We start from the raw sequence: 25,586 nt of genomic DNA on the forward strand, positions 1-25,586 counted from the left end.
AGAAACAGGGAGTTACCCCTTTGTGATTATCACTGGTATTTTCGGAATTTTTCAATGATCACTGGTATTTTCAGAATTTTCCAATGACGCACTCCCTACCTCCTTTGGATTACTGGGTTGTGGTTTCTTCCCTTAAATACCCCTTCTCCCAGCTACTCGGGGTCGAACTCTCCACCCCTGCATGGGAAATGAGTTTTGGCCCCAGTGCACTGGTTCCTGTCCTGTCAATAAACCTCATGTGATTGCAGCAAGGACGGTCTCTCATAAGTTCCTGGGGGTTTGTGTTATCCCGAGACTTGAGTGAGAGTCTCCCCGCTCCGGAGGTCTTTCAACAATAAACTCAGGAAAGAAACGGCCTATGATACGCTAATAACGAAAGGCCGCCACAGCATCTTTCTGTTTAAAGTTTTATTAAAGCTTAGTGAAATAATTAATATCTTATCTTTTCTTTTAACCCCAGTACAAAAATACAGTTGATGAATTGACAAAATGGCTCCACTCAGGGCTTGAAGGTTTGGGTTTCTCTAACAGCAACGGGGAAAGCATGCTTCCAGCTGGGGCTGAGTCCCAGCACACGGCTGTTTGTGACACACATTCGTGCGAGCAGGGAGGCCTGCACAGAGAAGGAAGGCCACAGGAATTGAGGAAGAAGCCCAGGATGATCACCAAGAGAAAAGGAGAATGACGTCTTTAAAAACACTATAGAAAAGCTACTTCCCATTTCCGTTCACTTCAGCATGAGCACAGCAGGAGGAAACGGGCGAGGAGGCAAATACTGACGTGGAGCAAATCTCCAAGTGGCTCAAGTTTTGTACCAGACAGTTTTATCCTTTACATTCAAAGGAATGGCTATTTAGGAGAGAGGGAGCAGAAGACATGGCCATGCTGCTGGATGCATGGACCTGCTTCAGCAGCAAGCCTCTTCCACAGTGAGAGCTCCTGCCAGTGTAGGTAGAAGCTCGGTTTCCTGGTGGTTGAACTGTTTTGGGTGATTCCTCAGGATTCCTGCTGCTTTTCTTCCAGAACACTCCTTCATGTCACAGCTCATCTTGAAGGTGTTTCTCTCTGAAGGCATCACCTGTCAGCCTCTCCTGAGCTTCCTTCATGCCCTGAACAACTGGAAGAGAGGTAAGGGACAGGGTGAGTACGGGCCGTCGTTAGTACCTGACATGGCACAACATAGACTTCAAATGTTCTCGGAGAGATATGAGAAGAGCGTAAGACCTGGACTCGAGATCTGCTTCTGGATTTCAGCCCTATCATGTCTTTCTTTTCCCTTCCTGTCTACAAAGTGAGAGAACGCTGACATCTGACTGTTGCGGAAATTAAACAATACAAGTGTTTCATAAACTAGTAAGATCTATAGAAATGCTAGGTGTTACTTTGGTTAGCCTTCTAGCATTCTGTTGACCCCATCGTGACTGCACGTGCTCACGTGACACTCAGGGAAGAGGGAACACCCTCCTGCTGCCCTGCCCCTCTGACGCCTTTGGGGTGATTGCTGCATTCACCTCATTCCCTGGAGAGAAATGAGGCATGAGTAAACACGCACGCATGTGCACACACGAGAGGAAATGATCGTAGGATCTTTACTGAAGGGCTTGTCATTTTTACTATTAACCAGCTATAATGGAAGAAGCCAGGTTTGTAGGGGAAGAAAGGAAAGACAGAGGCGGACAACGCGCCTTGTGCATCTCTGGAATCCCTCCTAAGCGCTCATTTGCACTTCCAGGAGGGCAGTGACGTCAGTGCCCTGGAGTGGCAGCTCTAAAATGGCAAGGGAGGAGCTGGGCTGAGCCAGTCTGTCTTGGGACTCTTGGAAACCCATATGTGCTCATTAAAGTAGCTAATATAGTTAGGTTTTCCCTTTATGTGTTACTTATGCTTTTGGTATAGCCAGGTTTGAATGTTTCCAGTCTCATGCCAACTCAGCTGTGAGGACTCCGGGAAAAGCCTTGTGCTTGCTTACCTTTGGACTGTGTTAGTGTGGAGAAGACAAAAGCAATTGCATAGTCTAAACAGGAGGTGAATCTTGAGAGACACGAGTTTAGGACTCAAAGCCCCACTGCCCTTCTCTGTGTGGAAAGTCTGCATCTAACGCCACTTCCAGGTTCCTGCACTGTTAAGGTGGGTGCATCCTTCTTACCCACAGGACAACGCTCTATCTTTTCCCTTTTCCACTCTAGGAATAAGAGTTCCAAGGACAGATACGATGTGATCAGTGACTTGGTAGTCTAACAATAGGTGATACCATGGCAACTTAGCCAGGGACTACCCTTTAAAGATGGTGGTGGGAGAGGGAACACAGTGACAACACAGGACATCAATTCCAACCCTAGAATGACAGTGCTTCAGAACCAAGAGACCAAAAAGAGAGGCAGAGACGTCAGCCTTCCTTCGCTCTGTGCTAATGCCCTAATGCCATTCCCTCAGCCTGTTATACGCTTTTCCCTTTTTTGCTGACTACAAATCACTCTGCACGCAAGCTACCTGTTTCTAGCAAGTCTTACTCCATTCACGCTCATCTTCACGGTGTGAATAGTCTTTGTGTCTTTCTAGGGACACATTATACATTTTTTATTTTGAGCATGTGTGTAATAGCACTAATATACAACAGCACCTGTGGAAAGGTCAGTGGACAACTAGCAGGAGTCAGTTCTCTCCTTTGAACTTAGGTCGTCCGGTTTGGCAGCAGGTGCCTTTACCCACTGAGCCATCTTGCCAGAGCCAGACAAATTCTTATATTGTCTGTCCATTTTGTTTAATATCTATGAAACTGCTTTGACTTGCTTAGCTAACAGCTTGCATTCCTTATCCTCTGGATTCTTACAAGAACAGTACAGGCATAATGGAAAACCAAAACAAACCAAATCCAGCTCTGACTTATTAACCGAGGCCAGGAGCCAGTAACGACCTCCGTAAGCTTCGGTCCGTCAGCTTTTAGCCAGTCATTAGCTCTCCCATTGCAGTCTAAGCAGCTGGGGAAAGGCTCAGTTTTATCTTTCAGTTGTTTCTGCTATAGAATCTCGCCAAAAGCTAGTCCTGTGAGAGATAGTTAGCCGACAGGCTTACGGAGCTGGACTCCTGTCCCAGACCTTGCCTGGGCTCAACCATTCTGCCTCCCACCCCTCAGAACCGCACCTTGCTCGGCACTGGCGTAGAAATATTTGTAGCTGGGGTTTCCACCCTCATTGATGATCTCAGGACGCACCTTGCCACTGGGATCTGTCGAAGACAAATGGGGAGAGGGTTGCAGTAATTCCAACACCATTTGGTACACTAGGCCCTCAGGAGACAAGACCCAGCTCTGCAGTTCATTATGTCACCACACTCTTTTGGAATTTCATGCTATAATCGTAAAAAAAAAAAAAAAAAATCGATGTGCCTCTTTGAACATAGCTAACCATTTCCATCCTGTACCTTGGCAAATGCTATTCCCTCTCTGGATGTTCTTTTTGCTTGATAAAGACAGAATTATACATTTCTTTTTTTTTCCATTTTTTTCCTTTTTGTTTTTTTTAAAAGAAAGCAAACCATCCTTTTTCATTATACATACCAATCTAAGTCTCCACTCCCTTCCCTCCTCCCATTCCTTTCACTTACCTCCCCACCCCCCAAGAATTATACATTTCTCTATTTATATCATCCATTAAATCTGGCAAAAAAATTTTCAGTATGAAAATATCAATTTTCGGATTTTTTTTGAGATGGGGTTTAATGTATTCTGAGATGGCCTAAAACTTCCTATGGTTTTTTGGTTTGTTTGTTTTTGTTCCTTTGAGACAGGATTTCTCTGTGTGTAACCCTGATTGTCCTGGAACTTAGACCAGGTTGGCCTCAAACTCACAGAGATTTCCCTGCTTCTGTCTCTCAGGGCTAGGACTAAAAGCCCACACCACCACCACCTAGCTAAAATTTCCAGTGGAGGCTGGCCTTGAATTCCTGACCCTCCTGTCTCTGCCTTCCGGAGCTGGGATCACAGTTGTGTGCTACCACTGTAAGAAAGGTAGAAAGACAAAGCCGGGTGTGGTAGTGCACACCTGTCCCAGCACCTGGGAGACAGAAGTAGAATTAGGTGTGGCTGAGTTCCAGACCAGACTGGTCTACAAAGCAAGTTCCAGGACAGTGAAGGCTGTTACACAGAGAAACCCTGTCTTTAAAAAACAAAACAAACAAAAAAGTTGAAAGACACGTGCCTGGTTGTGCTATTCCACTGGTTGCTGCACACAGACCCAGGGGTGGAAACTATCTATCCTAGTAGTGCCTTTGATATGGGGCGATGTCCTAATGACTATGAATGACTTGGTGGAGGTCATACTCTTTATGGCTTCCCTATAAAAGCAGTTATCTAGGGGAAAAGTTTATTCATTCTCATTCATATTCTTCCCACCACCACTACCTCAAGATCTCTCTGTAGCCTAGGCCAGTCTCAAACACATTATCCTCCAAAGTAGAATTACAGGCACGCAGCACCTTGCCCTGCCCCAGGTCCCTTATTCTTGGACAGTCCGGTCTGTCATCAGTGTAATTCCAATGCTTAACATTTCTCTCTACCAACTTCTTATCCTGGGTCACCCAAGAGGTTCGTTTGCCTTACCCAAGAAAAGGATGCGTGGAATATAACCCCCATCAGGGCTGAAATCTTCATCCTTGGGTTCCTCTTCATCCTGTTAAGATTAAATCATCCTTCGATGAGAACATATTCTTCCTCTCTTCAAAGCCTTACAGAGGATTCCAGGCTTGCTCAGGCCAGGAGGCTCTATGTGACCCGCCCATGTCCCCCTTGAACTTCTTCTATTCTTTCTCTTTTTCTTTTTCTTTTTGGTTTTTCAACAGGGTTTCTCTGTATAATAGTCCTGGCTGTCCTGGAACTTGCTTTGTAGACTAGGCTGGCCTCGAACTCACTGAGACCCGCCTGCCTCTGCCTCCCAGGTGCTGAGATTAAAAGTGTGCGCCACCACCAACTGGTTCCCCTAGAACTTCTTAAACTTCACGTTCTACCTTGTTCAGGCATCTTTAACCTCATTAATCTACTTATTACCGTCACTCAACAAACCCGACACACTCATAACTTGGGCTTCTGGACTCGCTCTGCCTGGACACACTTCCCCACCGTCCATCAGGCTCATCCCTTTTCTGCTTCTCAGTTTTAGTCAAATATAATTTTCTTTCCTAGGTGCCTATTTTAAGGCACCTTATCTCTTTTGCCGTTAGCTTTCGGCTATAGCTTTAAACAGCATCTGATGTATTTCACTTTGCTTGCTTTCCCATGCTAGAATGTTACTCCAGTGAGGGAGCTCTGTTTTGTTCACCGTGCACTCCCAATCCGCTATCACTGACTCGCACACAGTACTTCCTGAATGAGTGGATAATGTGGCACCGTGACTGCATTTCCTGAAGCTGGGAATTCACTGGAGACCTCTTGTCCTCTTTGAGTGAAAAAATCCAGTTTACCCCAGAAAGTAAGGAGATAGTGTTCAAGGGAAATAAACAGCAAGGTTCCCATTACAGGGATTAAATAGGGTCATTTATGGGGGCTGGAGAGAGCACTGGCTGCTCTTCCAGAGGACCCAGCACCCACATGGCAGCTCACACCTGTCTGTAACTCCAGTTCCAGGGCCTCTGATACCCTCACATAGACATACATGAGGGAAAAAAACCTCAAAAAACAATGAACACAAAATAAAAATAAATTGTATATTTAAAAAGCATAGCATTTATTTAAACTGCTTTAATTAGCAGTGGGCTATCCACTAACTACATGCTTGATGCTTCAATGTTGCCTCTTTACATGTTCAGAAGATTGCTGGACGTATGTTTAAGCAAACAATCTCTTAAAGAAACTCATGTCTGGAAGCATCATGATAAAGTGCTACATGGTGCCACACTTGAAGAGTATGGCTGGAAAGGAGCACACCTTGCTCACAGTATTTTCTCGTGTATTAGGCTCTTAGGAGTTTGACAAAATCACACACTTGATTTCAGGTCTTTCTATGAGATGGGAATAATACCAATGACCTAAACAATCCCTTCTGGGTTTTTGGGATTTTTTTTTTTTTATGTTGTTGTTTTTGTTTTATTTATTTGTTTTTCAAGACAGGGTTTCTCTGTGTAGTTTTGGAGCCTGTTCTGGAACTAGCTCTCATAGACCAGGTTCACCTCAAACTCACAGAGATCTGCCTGCCTCTGCCTCCCGAATGCTGGGATTAACGGCATGCACCATCACCGCCCGACCTCTAAACAATCCCTTCTAAGCCCAAAACTTGATAGTCTAAGATTCAGGACCACAAGATCTGAATTCTGTATCAGGTACAGAATTCATGAGGAAACAGGAAAGGCTAATTCAGCCAAGCATGCAGTAGGTGCTCAGCTGAGTCACAATTTTCAGAAGTTATAGCCTCTCTATATGACCATCTATAGAAGAGCTATATGAAACTTTAAAATCTATCACAGTCAAACGCTAAGGATGAAAAGACTCCAAATTTTAGGAACTTATTCAACTTCTCCATTCCTGCCTCCTCTCTGAATGCTGGATGGCTTATCTAATACATCTTTCATGTAAGCCTTAGTAGTCAAGAGAAAACAACAGTTCTACCCAGATCACATTATACCTAATCTAAAACAGTACCTTAAGATCACAGGGAACATGGGGAGGGGGAACTCTTGAAGTCTTACCTCCAGATTTACCATAACAAAGTTATGGGACAGTTCTGAAATTTCTGTAGATTCTGCAAATTTGGGTTTTAAAGCTAGGGAGAAAAAAAATGAAAAGATTTCACAATGAGGCCGGGCGGTGGTGGCGCATGCCTTTAATCCCAGCACTTGGGAGGCAGAGGCAGGCGGATCTCTGTGAGTTCGAGACCAGCCTGGTCTACAAGAGCTAGTTCCAGGACAGGCTCCAAAACCACAGAGAAACCCTGTCTTGAAAAACCAAAAAAAAAAAAAAAAAAAAAAAGATTTCACAATGAAGGAGACATTATTATACCCAAACACTAATGAGTATAAACATCACTAATTCCCATTGATAGGTCAGGTATTCACTAACCTAACTCATATAACTAAAACTTTTAAATCTAAAAACCTAGCAATGAGGGCTGGGAGATGGCCTAGTCTGTAAAGCGCTGCATGCAAGCCGGAGGGCCAAAGTTCAATTCCCCGCACTCACGAAAACAGCACGGCACAGTAGCATGAAGTTGCACCGTCCAGGAGGCAGCAATAAGTGGATCTCTGGCACTGGCTGAGCCAGCATCACCTAATCTGGTAGCTCCAGATTCCACTGAGAGACCTCGCCTCAAAAAAACAAAGTTGGGACTAGCAATATGGCCCCGATGTGCAAGCCTGGCAACCTGACTTTGATCCCCAGAATCTATGAAAAGGTAGAAGGAGAAAACCGAACATCGGAGTTGTCTTCTGGCATTCACCCACACATCACGTGAGCACATACACAATAATAAATAAAATGAAATTGTAAACATGAAAACCAGTTGGAAAAAAATTCAAAGCTCATGTCCAGTCTCCACATGCACACAAATGTACATGTCTCAACATGCACAAACACAATTAAAACAAAAAACAATTAAAATTAAAAAACAAATAATATAAACAAAAACCCCAGAATGCACAATAGCTGTAGACCCAGCTACTGGGGAGATGGAGGCAGAAGGGTAACTTGAACTACTTGAGTTTAAGACCAACCTGTGTAACATAGCAAGACCTGTTTCAAAAAAAGATAGAAAGAAAAAGAAAAAGGAAAAAGCCAGGCATAATGGCTTTATTTTCAGAGTTCTGGACTCAGAGATAGGTGGATCTCTCTGAGTTCCAGGCCAGCCACGACCACCCAATGAGATATGTCTCAAACAACACTAATTAGTAATAAAAACAAATTTTAAAAAAAAATGCAATTATAAAACAAGAACTGGGCACCTAGATGCTCACCCTGCTTCTAGCACTTGTACTGTGATGTGACCCCAACTGGGACTCTCATTTATGAGATGAGAACAATGGGGGGTTGGGAGTGGCAGCACAAGTCTTTAATCAAGGACACAACAGAAGGATCTGTCAGGCTGAGGACAGCCTGGTCTACGTAGCAAGTTCTGGCATAGCCAGGGCTATACAGCGAGACCCTGTCTCAGCAAAAAGAAAAAAAATACTTATGAGCTGAAGAGATGTCTCAGTGGGTAAGGATGCCCACTGCACTCCTGATGACCTAAGTCCAATCCCTGTAGCCCACATGGCAGAAGAATGGACTCCCACAGTTGTACTCTGACCGCCACACTGTAAATATGTGTATATATAAATTATATATTATATAAATATATGTATATGTGTGTATGTGTGTGTATGCATGTGCCATATAGCACACATGGAGGTCAGAAGACAACTATGTAGAGTCGGTTCTATCTTTACATGGGTTCCAGGAATCAAACCCATGATGCCAGACTTGTGCAGCAAGTGTCTTTACTTAATAAGCCATCTCATGGCTCCCACAGTTTGCTTTTTAGTTATATTTCAATTTAATTTCTATTGAAAAAGGAACCACAATGTTAGCTGCTGGGGGGAGGGCGTTGACCCTCACACTGAGACCTAGGCTATCCCGGACCTCACTGGAGTTCTCAGGTTCCAGCCTCCCAAGTGCTGGAATAAGGAGGCCAACACCACCTCTAAGTTTTTATTTTGTTGTTGTTGTTGTTATGGGTCTCTTGGGCTGGGAGTGGAGCTCAGTTAGTAAAGTGCTTTTTCAGTATGCACAGTACCCTGACAGAAGATCTAGAGTAGCCTGGGCTACACGAGACCCTGTCTCAAAACAAAGCAAAACAAAACAAAACACCCATACAATAAATACAAATAAAATGCTGGGACAGAGCGATGGTTAGTGGTTAAGAACCCTCACTGCTCTTGCAGAGACCCGAGTTTGATTCCCAGGATCCACAGGGTGGTTCAGTTCCTGGGAATCTACTCTCTTGTGTCCTCTGAAGGCACTAAGCACAAGTGTGATACACGCACATACATGCAGCTAAAATACCCATGCACAAAATAAGATATAAACAATAAAATGGGTACTAAAGAAAACTCAATGAAAATTTTAAAAGCTTAAGAAAAAACAGGGTCTTTCAGTGGAACTCATGCTATCCTTGTATTTCTGATCCTCCTGCGTCAGGTTCCCAAGGTCTAGGATTACAGGCATGCACAGCACTTGGCTTGTACACTCTTCTTATTTATCTTATTTTTGAGACGGGGATTCACTCTGTTGTCCAAGGTGACCTCTAATTTGTGCCAATCTGTTCAGCTTCCTGAGTGCTGGGATTACTGGAAGCTGCCATGCCCAACTGTACTTCTTTCTAAACATGGCAGGAAGAAAGAATACATGCCACAGGCAAGTATCCTCCAGTTCTGATTGCTTCTCTCCTTCCCTAAACCATTTCAGCTTCTGCTTAGATGTACTGCCCGAGACATTAACACAATTAATTCCATATACCACGTAACTGCATCTTACTCTTCCCATCCCGCGTCATATTTCTTTGGTATTGCTCACAGCAATCAGCAGTGCTCTGGCAGCACCAACACTAACATGTTGACATCTCAAGCCTAACGTCAGGGGGGAACAACTGTACTTACCTTTGCAAGCTCCACACCAAGACTTATGTATGATCACCATCAGCGGCAAGCCACTTAAAAACAAAGAAATTATATTCTAGTAGAATCCTTCAAAAGCATGCTAACAAAACCATCAGTTCACTGAGTCAGAGTACTGCACAGAAATGTTTCTATTGTATGGTTTCAACTATAAAATAATCCAACTATTTAATGGATGATATCAGAAAAAAACTACTATAAATTCTGTTTCCATAAATCCTGCATTGGACTTTAAAAGTAGAAACAAAAAAGGTGGAATAGAAGAAAAACATCAGATTATAATATTTTGAATGTTTCTGTATCTCAAAGTCATTATTACATAATAGCTGAAAATGTAAATAAAGACCTTCCATTAATATGCTAAGTATAAAATAAGGATACAAAATTATTGATATGAAAAAAATTATCTATAGGAGCTGGGCAGTGGTGGCGCACGCCTTTAATCCCAGCACTCGGCAGGCAGAGGCAGACGAATTTCTGTGAGTTCAAGTCCAGTCTGGTCTAAAAGAGGTAGTTTCCAGGACAGGCTCCAAAGCTAGAGAAACCCTGTCTCGAAAACAAAACAAATTATCAATAGGGTGAGGGAGATGGTTCAGTGGGTAAAACGCTTCTCTATTACACCTAGAATTCCTGAGACAAGGTGTTCTCAGCTGTCTTTACCTCCCCTATATCCAACACATCCAGTATCACTGACATCAAGCACACAGTATTCACTATGTACCAGTGCTATTGTACATGATTAGTAAGCGTTAGTTTACCATCTACCTCACCTCAGGCGTACTGAGACTCTGAATGGACTGACTTCTGACTTTGGTGTCTGTAAAGGCTTATAAACCACATGAGAAGGACAAGTGTACGTAGATGGCAGGATGTAGGTGACCATAACTATGATGCATTAAACTACACAGCCCCATAAACCCTAGGGGAGAAACTTTAAAAATTACAATTATGAGCCAGGCATCATGACACATGGCTTTAATGCCAGCAGTCTGGAGGCTGATCTCTGAATCTGAACGCTAGTTTGGTCTAAATAATGAGTTGCAGGCCAACTAAGGGTTCATAGTGAGACCTCCACCCCAGTAAATAATTTCCTGGAGTGTGGAACATAATTATATTCAGGCTGACCTTGAACTCAGAGATCTGCCTGCCTCTGAGTGCTGGAATTAAAGGCGTGTGCCACCACCGCCTGGCGTAATAATTATGTTTATTTCAGTGTGTGCGAGCTTTGCACGCTCCAGGGAGGAAGGGAGACCAAGCAAGCAAGGAAGGGAGAGAGCAAGTACACTGGAGATCAGAGGTCCTCTCCTTTCATGGTGTAAGTCCTGGGGATTGAAGTTGGACAGTTTGTTAGGCTTGGATGCATGCCTGGCCATCTCATCGTGATTTTACTTTAGATTTAGGGTCTCTAACTCTGTAACCTGAACTGGCCTAAACTCATGGCAATCCTCCTGCCTCAGTCTCCTGAGTGCTAGGATTATAAGCATACTCCAACACACTTATCTAGGGTGGATACTGTTAATGGTCTCATAGAAATGAAAACATTAATCTGTGATGTAGTTCAATGGCAGAGCACTTGCCCATCTTGTACAAGGTTCTAGGTTCAATCCCCAGCCCCACCCAGAAAGATCAAGACTCCCGATATTAACTGACCACATGAAACTTAAGTTCTGCCATAAGCTAACAAAAAGACTGATTCCCAAACCAGTGTTCTTTTTGGACGTTGCAGTGTCCTTCATTTACAAGAGTCATCTAGACTGAACACGTTTGCTGACCATTTTTCTACAGCTACGTTTCAAATACTAACTTTTCTACAGTCTCCCAAAAGCACCTTCTCCCAGCAGCTAGTTAATCCTCCACAGTCTCTGTGACGGCCACCCTTCATCCAATTAAGCATTCCACACAAAAAATTACTCAAGACCAAAGCCAAGTCTGAAAAATTATACGGATAACGGGAATCCAGTATTTACTGTCTGTTACCAACAAAATTAAGATTAGTGATGCTTGCCTTGAAATATGATGAAGTACAATTGCTATGGAAGGTGCCAAAATATAAAGACCAAGCAATTGAGCCTCTCATATAAAAAACACTATCAGCCAAAGATATGCCACGACTCATGTAAAGTATTAAGTTACAGTGAGAACATTAAATTACATTAAGAGTCCAGCAAACAACTTTGAAAACTTTTATTAGAGGAAATAACTAATGGTTGTCTTATACAAATATCAGTTTCCCCAGAACAAAAAACGTATCTGTGTTCCATGATGCAGAATAGATAGCAAGAAGTACTATACTCAAATATATATATATATTTTTTTTTTGTAGTATGAAAGGGCCTTACAAAACTGTATCGTCTTCTACTCACAGTTGACTTAAAACAATTCTCCTCCATCCAAATGTAATATCCCCAGGCAGAGTCCAAAGAAAAACTGCCCACCTGAGATTTCTGGAGCTACTACTCCTATGCCTTAGCTTATGCTATACACACAGGCGTGACACGACACGCACAGCGGTGGCCAGGAAATTGAATCAGTCAACCTTAGCAATCCTAGTACAGTAGGATCTGTAGACCTTCACACTATTCTTCCCGGACAAAGTACAGTGCAATTTAGACAGGAACCATCGCCGCCTCCCAGTGCCTCTATTGGGGCAAATTTTGGCTCAGATACTTTAGAAACATATTGGACAGCTGAGGTAGGTTCTCGTTGTTGGGATGCATTTTTGTATAGGAAATAAACTGGCGACGGAGACGACTCAGTTCCCCCATGGTCAAGGGCCGGGTAAACAGGAGGTGCTCCGTGGTGCCAGGAAGTGTTAACACGTCTCCGGGTACGGCGCCCTTCTGTGCTTCCATCACGGCACTCAACACCTGGTTCGTGGCCTGATCCAGCTGGTGCAGAAAGTTGCCAGAGGACAGGGGCTGGGACTGAGTAGACTGATGGGGCGGGGGTGCCCGGTTCTCGAACAGTGCAGATCGGATCTCAGCCAGGGGCAATGGCTCTTCAAAGCCCACCACGGTGAACAAAGGTCGATCCCAGCGGTTCCGAGAATCAGGAGCCTCAAAGCGCTGCGCTAAGGACTCCAGAAGTTCGGGAGGAAAGGCACTGGAAGCAGGCTTCACAGATTTCTCGGATTCCGGAGTTACACCCGCTGGAGGACTTGATGGCAGGATTTCCTCCGGCTCCAGTTCCCTGGGGAGGGCCGGCAGGGCCGCCCCATTTTCTAACAGGCTGGCGGGACGCTGTTCCCCCACGGCGCCGGCCACCCGAGGTTTCTCGCCCTCAGCGGCGCGCGGCCTCCAGCTCACACTGACAGCTGCCGGGTCGCGGTTCTGAGCGGCCTCAGCCCCCTGAGGTCTAGGGCTCGGCCAGACCGGGCGTATGCAGTAAACCAGGCAGAGCGGCGTGCGCGCGGCCCGCGAGAGGCAGTACAGCTCGTAGCGGAAGCCCTTGATGTAGTTGAGGGAGTCCAGGATGACAACGTCCTGCCGGCTCAGGCGCCGCTCCACCGCGGCCCGCAGCGCCGCACGCAGCGCCTTCTCACCGGCAGGGTCGCCGTACGCCCTCACCGTCGCGTCCTGATCGCCCAGCACCGAAGCGTCGTCCACCACGTACACCGTTCGGCCCTCGTCGGCCAGCGCCCGGCGTAGCTCTTCCGTCCGCTGGCTCTTGCCGCTAGACGGCAACCCGCAAAACACCACGAGCGGCATCCTCCCTAGGGCCACCCATGTGCGGACGGTCGAGTCAACTTCCGGCGTGAACCGGAAGTGAAACCCGAACGTCCTGTTTTCCGACAAGCGCGCTTGTTTCTATGGAAACGGGAATGCCAAACCAACCAGTTCAAGGACCAAATTTCTCAGAAAGGAGACAGGGAGATTAGATGGCATCAGTTATTTACACCACATGTTATAGGTCTAAGAAAATATGATTGCCCTGGCGCCAAAGATGCCCATTAATTAGGATTTAATGGGCATCCCACAAAATTACTAGCACCACATTTAGCACACAGAGAGCAAATTACAAAGGAAGCGTCTCTAGTCAGGACTTCTCTTACAGCTAGTAGCTCTTAGTAAATGTTTATTCACAACAATTATTTCAATCGTCAACATCTTTCCGTAATATGATATGAACATAAAATTGTTCCCCTAAGGAAATTGAGGGTCTTAACTGGAAGAATTAAGTGCCCACACACAGTAAAAAATGCTACAGGTAGCCATGTTAGTGTGAAGAATAGAAGTGGAAAGATGCCCAGAAAACTCGTTGGAAACTTGTTTGATATTTGAATTTGTCTCTATTTGTTTGGAGAGGGGTGCTGGGCTAGGGCCTCATGCAGGCACCCTAACACTGAGCTATATCCTTGGGTCGGATTATTTTTATTATTTTATTTTTTAATATTTTTTATGGTCTGTTTAACTTTGCTTTATATGCATTGGTGTGAAGGTGTCAGATCCCCTGCAACTGAATCTTCAGACAGTTGTGAGCTGCCTTGTTGGGTGTTGGGAATTGAACCCGGGTCCTGTGGAAGAGCAGTCAGTACTCTTAACTACTGAGCCATCTCTCCAGACCCCTAGGATTATTTATTTAACTTGAAAGACTAATGGGAATTTTCATCTTGGACAGGTTGTCAAGTACAATGCAGATTTCCCAATTAAATCTGAATTTAAGATTTTTTTAAAATCGCATTAAGCTGCATAGACATATTCTATTTTCCTTTGTGTAAACTATAAATTTAGCTGGGCATCTTTTATTTCTATTATTAAATTTGGCAATTCTATTGCAGAAGGTTGAGACCCCAGTGTCAAGAGGCTGTAGGATCTGTTCTGGAACAGCAATTACTAGTTTGGTAGGTGTAGAAGTGTAAGTGTGAGCATGTCTGTGCCGGTATTGTGATATCATGGAGGACACACACTTTGGGGCAGAGTAAGTCTCCAATACACTAGTAGAGAAATGAAAGTCCTGGCTCTGCCATTTAATAGCAGTTTAAATACTGGACAGTAGCTTCACTTTTCTGTATCTAGGTTTCTTTTCTATAAAATGTAACAGTTCTTTCCTAGGTGTACCAATCTCAGAGGCTGTGAAGACTAAATAAACCCATCCATGTAAAACTGACAGTTCCCGGCCTCCGCCTCCTCCCCCAGGCCTTGTGCTCTGGGTTGTTGTACACAGACCTGAAACACAACACCATTTTAGCTTTAGGATAGTAGCCTGTATAACTTAGGGTTGAGAGCTCTGGCTCTGTAGTTAAAGAACCTAAAGAGGTGTTGGATGCTCACCTCTACTTTATACCAACTCGTGACCTTGGACAAATTAACTGTTGAGTGGCTTAATTTCATATTGCTAAAAAAAAAAAAAGGAACATACTTCATGGAAATGCGAAAACTAAATGAGTTGGTTGAGATTATCTAATACCCGGTACACAGTACATGCTGAGCTTTTTTTGAGACAGGGTTTCTCTGTAGCTTTGGAGCCTGTCCTGGAACTAGCTCTGTAGACCAGGCTGGCTTCGAACTCACAGAGATCCACCTACCTCTGCCTCCCGAGTATTATTTAGTTCTTGTGGGGCCTTAACATGGCCCTTCACCTGAAAGCAATGCTAAGCTAATGGCTAGAAAGTTTTGTCACTGTCAATGGCACGACACCACGTTTTATACCTTGCAGCTGCTTCTTTCTTCCCGTCTTCTAACGTCCTCCAGTGAATATGATCTCCAAAGCCTAGAAGGAAAGAGCCTTATAAACATCCAGAGCATAGGCACAGAAGGAAGTGAGGCATGTTTGTAATGGTGCCACAAACAGGAAAAACAAAACAGCTTTTCTCTGCTAAGAGCCTGGTGCTAAACACCTAGCTTACTGTTCTCTGGGTATAAACCATGAATCATCACACTCCCCAAGCCTGTTTTTTCCATGCCTCTCAATGGAGATGACACCATCTCCATTAATTAATGATTGTCATGGAGATTAAACAATGACATGAAATGCTGGGCCAACAATACTGTAAGAATGAATGAGACTGTCCTACAGCACAAACAGAGAGCACATCACTGAAATGACTCTAGGCTTTAGAGTCACAAAGACATAGATCTGGAACTCCACTTCCCATTAAGTGTGTGGGGTTTGAATGAAGCCATCTAAGTGCCAATCTTACCATCTAGAAAGTCAAGACACTAATTTCTACCTCTGAATATTGATATAAGGAACTATAAGTGAGCTCAGGTAGGGACATCAATGGTCATTTCCACAATTCTGCCAGATTTTTTTTTCTTTTTAAAACTATGTTCGTTTATTTATCTGGGCATTCATATATCACAGCCTCTGTGTGGAAATCAGAGGACAACCTTCAAGGGTTGGCCCTTGTTTCTTCTCTCTCTCTCTCTCTCTCTCTCTCTCTCTCTCAGCAGCTTCTGTCTCTCCCTTCTCCCCTTACCCCCTGTTTATCTCTCTCTACTCTTCTCCCCTTCTTCCTTTTCCCCACCATAACCCACTTAAAAAAAATACAACCTTATAAATGTAAAAAAAAAAATTTTTTCTTAAAAAAAGAAAGTAAAAAGAGTTGTCCTTTTTTTTCCACCGTGTGGGTCCCAGGGACTGAGCTCAGCTTGACAAGACTTGTGATAAGCACTTTTAGCCACTGACCCACTTCCCTGGACCCCATGATCTTTCTCAATTACATTAGTGCTTAGTAAGAAAATTTTCAGAGTTAGTGTCCCAAGAATAAAAGAAGCGCTTACAAAGGCTTCAATAAGAAAATAAGACCTGGCTGGGCAGTGGTGGCGCAGACCTTTAATACCAGCCCTCTGGAGGCAGAGCAGGCACATCTGTAAGAGCTGGAGGCCAGCCTGGTCTACAGAGTTCCACAACAGCCAAGGCTACACAGAGAAACCCCATCTTGAAAATCCCAAATAAAACAAAACAAAAAACCTAGCTGGGTGTGATGGTGCACACCCTTAGTCTTAGCACTCAGGGAGAAGAGCAAGCAGTTGGATCTCTGTGAGTTCCAAGGCCAGCTTGGAGTACACAGAATTCCAGGACAGCTGAAGTATACACAAGAGACCTTGTCTTAAAAACAAACAAACAAACAGAAACATCCACTCACTTTTGCAACCTAACTCTACACTTTTCTTTTTTTTTTTTTTTTTTTGGTTTTTCGAGACAGGGTTTCTCTGTGGTTTGGAGCCTGTCCTGGAACTAGCTCTTGTAGACCAGGCTGGTCTCGAACTCACAGAGATCCGCCTGCCTCTGCCTCCCGAGTGCTGGGATTAAAGGCGTGCGCCACCACTACACTTTTCTTAAAACCCAAGACACAGAAGCATTTCTGCCTCTTTACCCAGAACACTGTTCTCTCTCCCCTCCAGGCGTTTTCGTAATTGGTCCACCTTGGCCTTTCTTCCCCATGCTAGCCTCCAGCTCAGCACTGAGGCAGAAAGCCCAGAGAGCATGTCTTCTGATAGGGCCTGCTCTCAAACCACTCCATTCCCCCCAACCACCACATTTTCCAGACATCCGTTACCATTTGTGTCCACATTCCTTACTCCAAGGGGAATTCCCCTCTTGCATCTTTTCCTGTTTCCCTAGCACTTAGCAGTACATATGCAAGTACTCCATAAGAGTTTTTGAAAATCTTATATTCTCTCCAGAAAATGTTAGTGATCATAATGATAGCTATTTATTTAAATTTATTTATTTATTTATTTTTACTCCCCGTCGGGAAAACGAACCCCGGTCTCCCGCGTGACAGGCGGGGATACTCACCACTATACAAACGAGGATTTAAATGTATTTATTTTTTCAAATTTCATGTACCTATTATCCTCTTTTATCCTTTCCCCTCCCACTAATGCCCTTCTTCCTAGTAAGTCCTCCTCCTATTTGTGTACGTGCCCATTTAGTTAGGGTTGCACTCAAGAGCATGGCTGGGAGGTTATTTACTTGAGCAAGGGCATCTTACTAATGGCTACACCACTGAGGAATGACGCCTTCTCCAGCAACCATTAAGTTATATACCCATTGAAGGGCTCTAACAAGCCCATGGTAAACAGCACTCTGACAGGTTTTGTCTTTCACCTTTCTCCTCCTTGCTAAGCCATAGCTTACATTCCTGAAGGTAGTCACCAAGTTCTATTCCCTTATTTGGCCACTTCCTCCTCCTGAGGCTGTCCACCAAGGTCCAGCTATCAAAGTATTTAAGTCCAGCAATCAAAAGTTCCCTTTCGACTCTTTTAGTAAGAAAATTATTAAATTCTTAATTTAAAATCCTAATTAACATGCCCAATTAAAACAAACCAACTCATCCTAACATGGGGTTTCCCCTTTTCCCTTTAGACACTGTCATTGCCTGTGGGCCACATCTGTCTTTTGTACCTCCAGGTCAAACATCAACCCCCTGGCCCCTTTCCTCTTCTCTCTTGTCATCTACCTCCTGTCTCTTACTCCCTGCCTTTTGTTTGGTTTTTTTTTTTGTTTTTCGAGACAGGGTTTCTCTGTGGTTTTGGAGCCTGTCCTGGAACTAGCTCTTGTAGACCAGGCTGGTCTCGAACTCACAGAGATCCGCCTGCCTCTGCCTCCCGAGTGCTGGGATTAAAGGCGTGCACCACCACTGCCCGGCCACTCCCTGCCTTTTGTCCATCTCGCACAAAATAAATCTCCTTTGTGCTGCGAACTCAGTCTTGGTGTGTCCTGTGTCCTGTGGCAACTCCGGTTCTTTCTCCTCACAGGGGAGTGGGGCCTTGTGAGACCCTTCTGCAGACAGCCACAGATGCTGAGTTCAAGGTACAACTGCTATGTCATGTCCAGAAGACAGTATTTCATAGCATCCCCTCCCATCCTCTGGCCTTTACCCTTTTTGCCCTCTCTCCTGTGATGTTCCTTGTGTCTGCTATTATTAACATGTGGACAGCATATTTTACAAGCCAACTCATGTTACCTTGACAATAATTCACTATTTCCCCTCTCTATATTTCCGTTTTCTCAGGATTCAAATCGCTATAATAATTGTCTCTCATAAGCTTATTGCTGAATAGCAAACAAAAACCAGAAAAACGTTAACACAGTCAGCATATGAACATCAGTGTATGGAGTAGCTTTTGCTTTTCTTTACAGCTGAGGCTCGGGGAAGCCAACAAGTTAGCCCAGGTTATCTCACTACTAACCTGGGACTTCACATCCAGCCTCGTGCCTTTTCAGTCACTACCTTCGTATTTCAGAAATTTATTTCCCCCAAATGAATTACAATCTAATTGTTATCTGTGTTCTACCACGGGGAAACAAAAACTTACTAGTGTTAACACACAGGAGCAATATCCGAACTAACCATCATCATTTTCCCATGTTGATGGGCCAAGGGGGAGGGGGAGTGTCACCGGCCTAAGGTCCAAAGTTTGATCCCGATGAGTGAATCACTGAGAGTGAATTTGGGAGGATGCCCTGGGCTGGAAGGTTTATCATCACTACTCACACACCTCAAACCTGGACAATGGGGTTGGCAGCAAGCCTGACTAAAGAGCCTGCAGCGGCACCCACCCACACAACAATGACATCCCAGATAAAACGGACTTTCAGAGTAGACTCACTGCAACACTGGAAATCTCTCCGCAAACACAAAGTGAGCTGGAAGTCAGAAGGACAAGCAGAGGTGAGGTCACCCGCCCCAAAAGCAAACACCTCCTATGACGTGGCAAACTAGAGATGAGCCTGAGACTCACAAAAGAAAACTAGAGGAATTCTAGGTCCAAAATCCAGTTCATCCCCACCTGCCCAGACCCTCAGTAAATATGAAACCTTTCTAGAGGGAAACATTCCCCTAGGAATTAGAGCTCTAAGGTAGTTAATAATGAACAACCATTGTGAGTTTACCACCATAAATCCACAAATTGCTTTAAACACACACACACACACACATATACACATGCACACACATGCGCACAAACAAATCATCAGAAGCAGAGTGAGTTAGACCATGAGGACTTTAGATACTAGCTTATCGACCACAGAATTAAAAACAAAACAGAACAAAAACTACAAATGAAGTGCTTAGAGAAATAACTCATGGAATCACAAAAGAAACTATCAAATCTAAATCAGGAAAAGGCCGGGCGATGGTGGCGCACACCTTTAATCCCAGCACTTGGGAGGCAGAGGCCGGCCTGGTCTACAGAGCTCATTCCAGGGCAGCCTTGAATTGTAATATCAACTGGAGTAAACATGTCAGTGCTAATACAGGAAACGGGAAGGAGAAAGGGCACATATGTAAACTGTAGTTTCTGCTCTATCTTTCCTTTCTCTTCCTTACTGCATGCGAGCAAGTGTGCACGTGGGAGTACCTGCCATTGCACCTGTGTAGAGGTCAGAGAAAAACTTTACGGAGTGAATTCTCTGCTTTCGCTTTTGTGTTGGTTCCAGGAGTCAAACCTAAGTCGAAACACTTGTGCAGCAAGCGCTTCTGTTGAGCCCTCTCTCAGGCCCCTCTTTTGTTTGCTCAGGTTTTAAAAACTTCAATGGCTAGATTAAAAGAGCAACCTTAGAGACAGGCAGGAGGTAACCAGCTCTCCTGAATGCAGCAGAGATGCAAGGAGATGAAAAATGTAAGCGCTTACAATAACAAAACCAATACTGACAATGTGTTGTTAAGCACAGCGGTTTTTAAAATCTGTTTACTGTTTACAGGTATTATTATTTTTTCCTCAAAATAACCTTATGAAGTGCTAACTCTATCCTTTCTTCTTACAGTTAAGGAAACTCAGGTAAAAGAGCCTGCCCAGGGTTACATGCCTGTGAGAGGCAGAGCTAGGCCTGGAATGCAGGTGGCATCCACAGTCAGAGCCATTCACCCCGCTTCCTGCCTCAATGGCAATGGTTAACGGATAAATGAACGAGGGAATGCACCTCGAGAACCCCAGATACAAGAATGAGGGAATGCACCTCGAGAACCCCAGATACAAGAATGAGGGAATGCACCTCGAGAACCCCAGATAAATGAACGAGGGAATGCACCTCGAGAACCCCAGATACAAGAATGAGGGAATGCACCTCGAGAACTCCAGATAAATGAACGAGGGAATGCACCTCGAGAACCCCAGATACAAGAATGAGGGAATGCACCTCGAGAACCCCAGATAAATGAACGAGGGAATGCACCTCGAGAACCCCAGATACAAGAATGAGGGAATGCACCTCGAGAACTCCAGATAAATGAACGAGGGAATGCACCTCGAGAACCCCAGATACAAGAATGAGGGAATGCACCTCGAGAACTCCAGATAAATGAACGAGGGAATGCACCTCGAGAACCCCAGATACAAGAATGAGGGAATGCACCTCGAGAACCCCAGATAAATGAACGAGGGAATGCACCTCGAGAACCCCAGATACAAGAATGAGGGAATGCACCTCGAGAACTCCAGATAAATGAACGAGGGAATGCACCTCGAGAACCCCAGATACAAGAATGAGGGAATGCACCTCGAGAACCCCAGATAAATGAACGAGGGAATGCACCTCGAGAACCCCAGATACAAGAATGAGGGAATGCACCTCGAGAACTCCAGATAAATGAACGAGGGAATGCACCTCGAGAACCCCAGATACAAGAATGAGGGAATGCACCTCGAGAACTCCAGATAAATGAACGAGGGAATGCACCTCGAGAACCCCAGATACAAGAATGAGGGAATGCACCTCGAGAACCCCAGATAAATGAACGAGGGAATGCACCTCGAGAACCCCAGATACAAGAATGAGGGAATGCACCTCGAGAACTCCAGATAAATGAACGAGGGAATGCACCTCGAGAACCCCAGATACAAGAATGAGGGAATGCACCTCGAGAACTCCAGATAAATGAACGAGGGAATGCACCTCGAGAACCCCAGATACAAGAATGAGGGAATGCACCTCGAGAACCCCAGATAAATGAACGAGGGAATGCACCTCGAGAACCCCAGATACAAGAATGAGGGAATGCACCTCGAGAACTCCAGATAAATGAACGAGGGAATGCACCTCGAGAACCCCAGATACAAGAATGAGGGAATGCACCTCGAGAACCCCAGATAAATGAACGAGGGAATGCACCTCGAGAATGCTTCAGCTCTACAACGCCTGCAGGGTTTTGCTTTGCTTTTGTTCTCCCCTTGAAGAAGAACTTATACAGGGACAGTTTTAAGCACCCATACTCCTGGCCACGGCAGCTCGGAACCTCTGAAGGCAGTCCAGTTTCCTAAGGTGTCGCCCGCAAGACAGTTCATGCCAGGTATCTGCAAAGGAAGCTAAAGGCTCCCGTGCCAACAGCTCTTTCCAGAGACGATGCCTAACACAGGCAAAGCCATTTCCAAACCCACTATTGGACACTATGTCCGTGTCCAAGCTTTGTCCTAAAAACCATGTTAAAGACATTAGAAGAACATTAACCCACACTCCAGCTGGTGAAAACTAAATAACGAGAGGTCAAGTGTCAGGGCTGGCAGCCAGGCTGAGACAGGGAACACTGTACCTGAAAGGTAGAGTAACAAACAGCCTGGCCAAGAGAGGTCTGCAGTCAGAAAGCTGAGCTGGAATTGCAGCTCAGAACCTCTATCGTTTGCATAAACGCGAAATATAGCTAACAAAAACATGTCTCCTGACGTGACTGTGGCTGAAAACAGGGCATGGAGTGTTATTGTGCCAACTTTTAAATCCAGAGATTGAAATCATCGATTTCTATTGTGAGCGGGAGAGTGGCTAGTTTCCTCCTCTACACTGGAGGCCACAGTGGTGCAGACATGGGCTCTGGGACTCATCTTCCTGCTGTCCACTTAACTCCCAACACCTCATTTTAGAGTCTTCATCTGTGAAATGGGGATGACAAGAAAAATATCACCCACCTCACAGAGTTACTGTAAGAATGAAAATAGTCGCTGTAGGAAAAAAGGCACAGAGCAGTGCCTGAAGGCAGCAGAGGAGAAGTAAACGCCAGTCATGCTTCTCTTCAAGGGTGAGACATTTGCGATTTCTAGTCTTGAGAGAACAGTGATTTCAGACATTGGGATGTTAGAGCTGTAAGGCCCTCAGGACACATCTCTAGCCCAACCTCCCCCTTAATAAGTAGTCACCAGGGGAAGACCAGAGCTGGCTAAACGACCTGACCAAGATTAAAATCTAGGCCTTAATAATCCCAGTATAGTGCACACTCCACACTGCAGTGTTTGCTCTTCACAGTGAAAACTGTTGGGGGAGGGTAGGAAGGATGGTCACTCCATCTTTCCTCTCTGCAAAGAGCCAAGGCATCTTCTGGAAAGAGCTGGAGCTCCTTAGACATCCCAGAAGAAACAATACTGGTCAGAAATCCTGGGAACTCCGGCCTCAGGGAGCACTTGGGTTTTTTCTGTTTGTTTGTTTTTTGAGGTGGGGTAAGTATGATATAATCTTTTTTTTTAATTAATTTATTTATTTATTACAGATGGTTGTGAGCCACCATGTGGTTGCTGGGAATTGAACAAAAGGACCTTTGGAAGAGCAGGCAGTGCTCTTAACCACTGAGCCATCTCTCCAGCCCCAGTATGATATAATCTTAATCCATAGAATCTATATGTAAGTTATACACAGGACAGTCTGTTTTACAGCAGGATTACCAATATTTGAAACATTTTGACCCAATAGGACTCACTGCGCTGTGTATCACATCCTTGACAGATAGACATCCACACATCACCTTAGAAAAGCTTTTTCTCACCTTCCTAACTCAAGTCAACAGCAGCTCCCTTGCCCTCCTCAGCTTAACTTCTTACTCTACCACAAGTTTATAAGATAAAAGCTGAAATTCTCTCAGTAATCTGTTATGACCTAGCCTATTCTCACCCTCTTTCTGACTGGAATACACACTCAACAAAAGCAAGCGCTTGGTCTATTCTCTTTATTGCCACGTCTCTAGTTCCAAGTCAATGACCAAAATATGATTGGTAATCAAAAATCAATACTAACACAGGTCTACTCAATTTCTACTCAAACTCATTGCCCAGGCAGTGGTAGTACACAACTTTAATTCCAGCACCTGGGAGGCAGAGGCAGGAGGATCTCTAAGTTTGAGAACAGCCTAATCGATAGATCAAGATACAGAACAGCCAGGGCTACACAGAAAGACACTGTCTCGAAAAACCAGACCAACACCAAACCAAACCAACAGAAAGAAACAAAAACAACAGCCTGGCAGTGGTGGCACGTGCCTTTAATCCTAGCAGAGGCAGGTGGATCTCTGTGAGTTCCAGGCCAGACTAGTCTACGAAGCAAGTTCCAGGACAGTCAAGACTATAGAGAGAAACCCTTTCTTGAAAAACCAAACCAACAAACGAATAAACAGGATAGAGAGATGGCCCAATAGTTAAAGTACATGCTAGTCTTCCAGAGGTTCCCAACATCCATGTCAGGCCTGTACTTCCAGCTCCTGGGGAACTGCACTCTCTTCTGGCCTACTTGGACCATACATTTACACACGTGCGCACACACACATATACAGAGACACACGTATACACACACACACACACACACACACACACACAATAAATCTTTTAAAATTAAAAACAGTATGATTGGGCCTGGAGATGGCTCAGAGGATAAGAATAGTTGTGAAGACAAGAGGGCTTGGGTTCAATTTTTAAGTAACCATATAAAAGTCTGGCATGGCAACTCATGCATGTAACTCCAGACATGGGGGATGGGATCCCAGGAACTCACAGGAATGCTAACCTAAATGGTGAGCTCAGGTTCAATGAGACACCCTGTCTCCTAAGTGGAGAACAAGCAGAAGAGGCAAACACTTAGCGTCGTCTTCTGGCCTACTCATGTGTGCCATGCACCAGCACACACGTGGGCAGATACCACACTAAATACACACACATACGTACACACACCCCACCACAGCAGCAGGGGCAGGAGGAACCCATACAGTAAGATCAGAAATAATCAAAGCAGGGTTGGGATCCATTTACATCTCATCCAGTTATCCAATTCAGCTTTCAAAAAAGAACTGACGAGAAGGTATTCAAGTTTAGAAAGATGTAGGTAACAGCATGGAGTAGAGGGTTCACACTTCCTAACTTTCATTCATAAACACTGATGCCTCCATCTAAAAAAGTCCGTTTCCTCCACACACTAGCTGAGCTACACCAGAGACAACTGTCGGTAACCTAGCAGAAGACCTCGCCTTCATTTGGCTCTTTCTTCTGCATCTCCCGGGTAGTCGGGAGCTGGGTCTTGGGGGTGGTGAGATCTTCAAACCCAAGCGGTAATCTCTGATACACACACAAGTCACCAGAGACCCTATTTCTTCAGGCGTAAAGGTGGACAGTTCCAGAAAGTTTCCCCAAGCGCCCAATACTACACGTGTTGGACTCTTAAAACAGCCTAGTCCTAATTTAAGGGCCATATCTCTACAAACCAAGAATTAAGAGCGCCCTTAAGTACAACTTCCCTCTATCCTCTCCCACCAGGTAGGTACTCCCTACCCCAAGAAATCCCCCCGGAGCAGCTGAGGAAGAAGATAAAAAGAAATCTGGTGTGGCCTAAGATTCGGCGAGAGTATTAGGACGAGAAGGGGACCCGAGGTCGGTAAAGATAACGATAGGAACGAGTTCTGACCCTTTCCAAGCCCAGTGCGACCATCTGAAGAAGTGATGAGGAGCAGGAAACTGCAGCACAGCAAACAGGTGGCCTCGAAACGAAACGACATCTCCATGGTGGTAGTTGCACAGGGCCACGGAACTGAAAGAACACAGGATTCCCAGCAGCAGGTCCGGTCCGCTCTCCTATCGCCGCTCAGGCCAACCCCCCGGGTTCCCAGATTTCTTTTTTCTTTTTTTCTTTCTCCCAAACACTGAAGGAAGTGATGTTAGACGGATGTGGGCGGTGCCTCCGGGGTCCGCTTTGAAATGGAGTAGTAAGCTTAAAGGTGCAGATCACGCAGAAAGATGGGGGTAGTACATTTTGAGTTTGCT

At 44.8% G+C, this 25,586-nt stretch overlaps 2 protein-coding genes across 2 annotated transcripts; both read right to left on the reverse strand.

Moving 5' to 3' along the window:
* Nucleotides 1-397: 397 nt before the first annotated feature.
* Txndc12 (thioredoxin domain containing 12) lies at nt 398-25,510 on the reverse strand. The gene is made up of 7 exons (XM_041651568.1): nt 25,231-25,510; nt 15,282-15,342; nt 9,616-9,668; nt 6,676-6,749; nt 4,598-4,667; nt 3,142-3,225; nt 398-1,117 (listed from the first exon to the last, which is right to left on the reverse strand). The coding sequence occupies exons 1-7, from the start codon at nt 25,325-25,327 to the stop codon at nt 1,038-1,040; spliced, it is 519 nt and encodes a 172-aa protein (XP_041507502.1). The 5' UTR covers nt 25,328-25,510; the 3' UTR covers nt 398-1,037.
* Nucleotides 11,794-13,611, reverse strand: Kti12 (KTI12 chromatin associated homolog). The gene has a single exon (XM_041651567.1). The coding sequence runs from the start codon at nt 13,338-13,340 to the stop codon at nt 12,273-12,275; it is 1,068 nt and encodes a 355-aa protein (XP_041507501.1). The 5' UTR covers nt 13,341-13,611; the 3' UTR covers nt 11,794-12,272.
* Nucleotides 25,511-25,586: the final 76 nt, after the last annotated feature.

Source organism: Microtus oregoni, unplaced genomic scaffold (genome assembly GCF_018167655.1).
Source record: "Microtus oregoni isolate MIOR12 unplaced genomic scaffold, Mior012 000005F_ref0000423, whole genome shotgun sequence".
NCBI classification, from domain to species: domain Eukaryota; kingdom Metazoa; phylum Chordata; class Mammalia; order Rodentia; family Cricetidae; genus Microtus; species Microtus oregoni.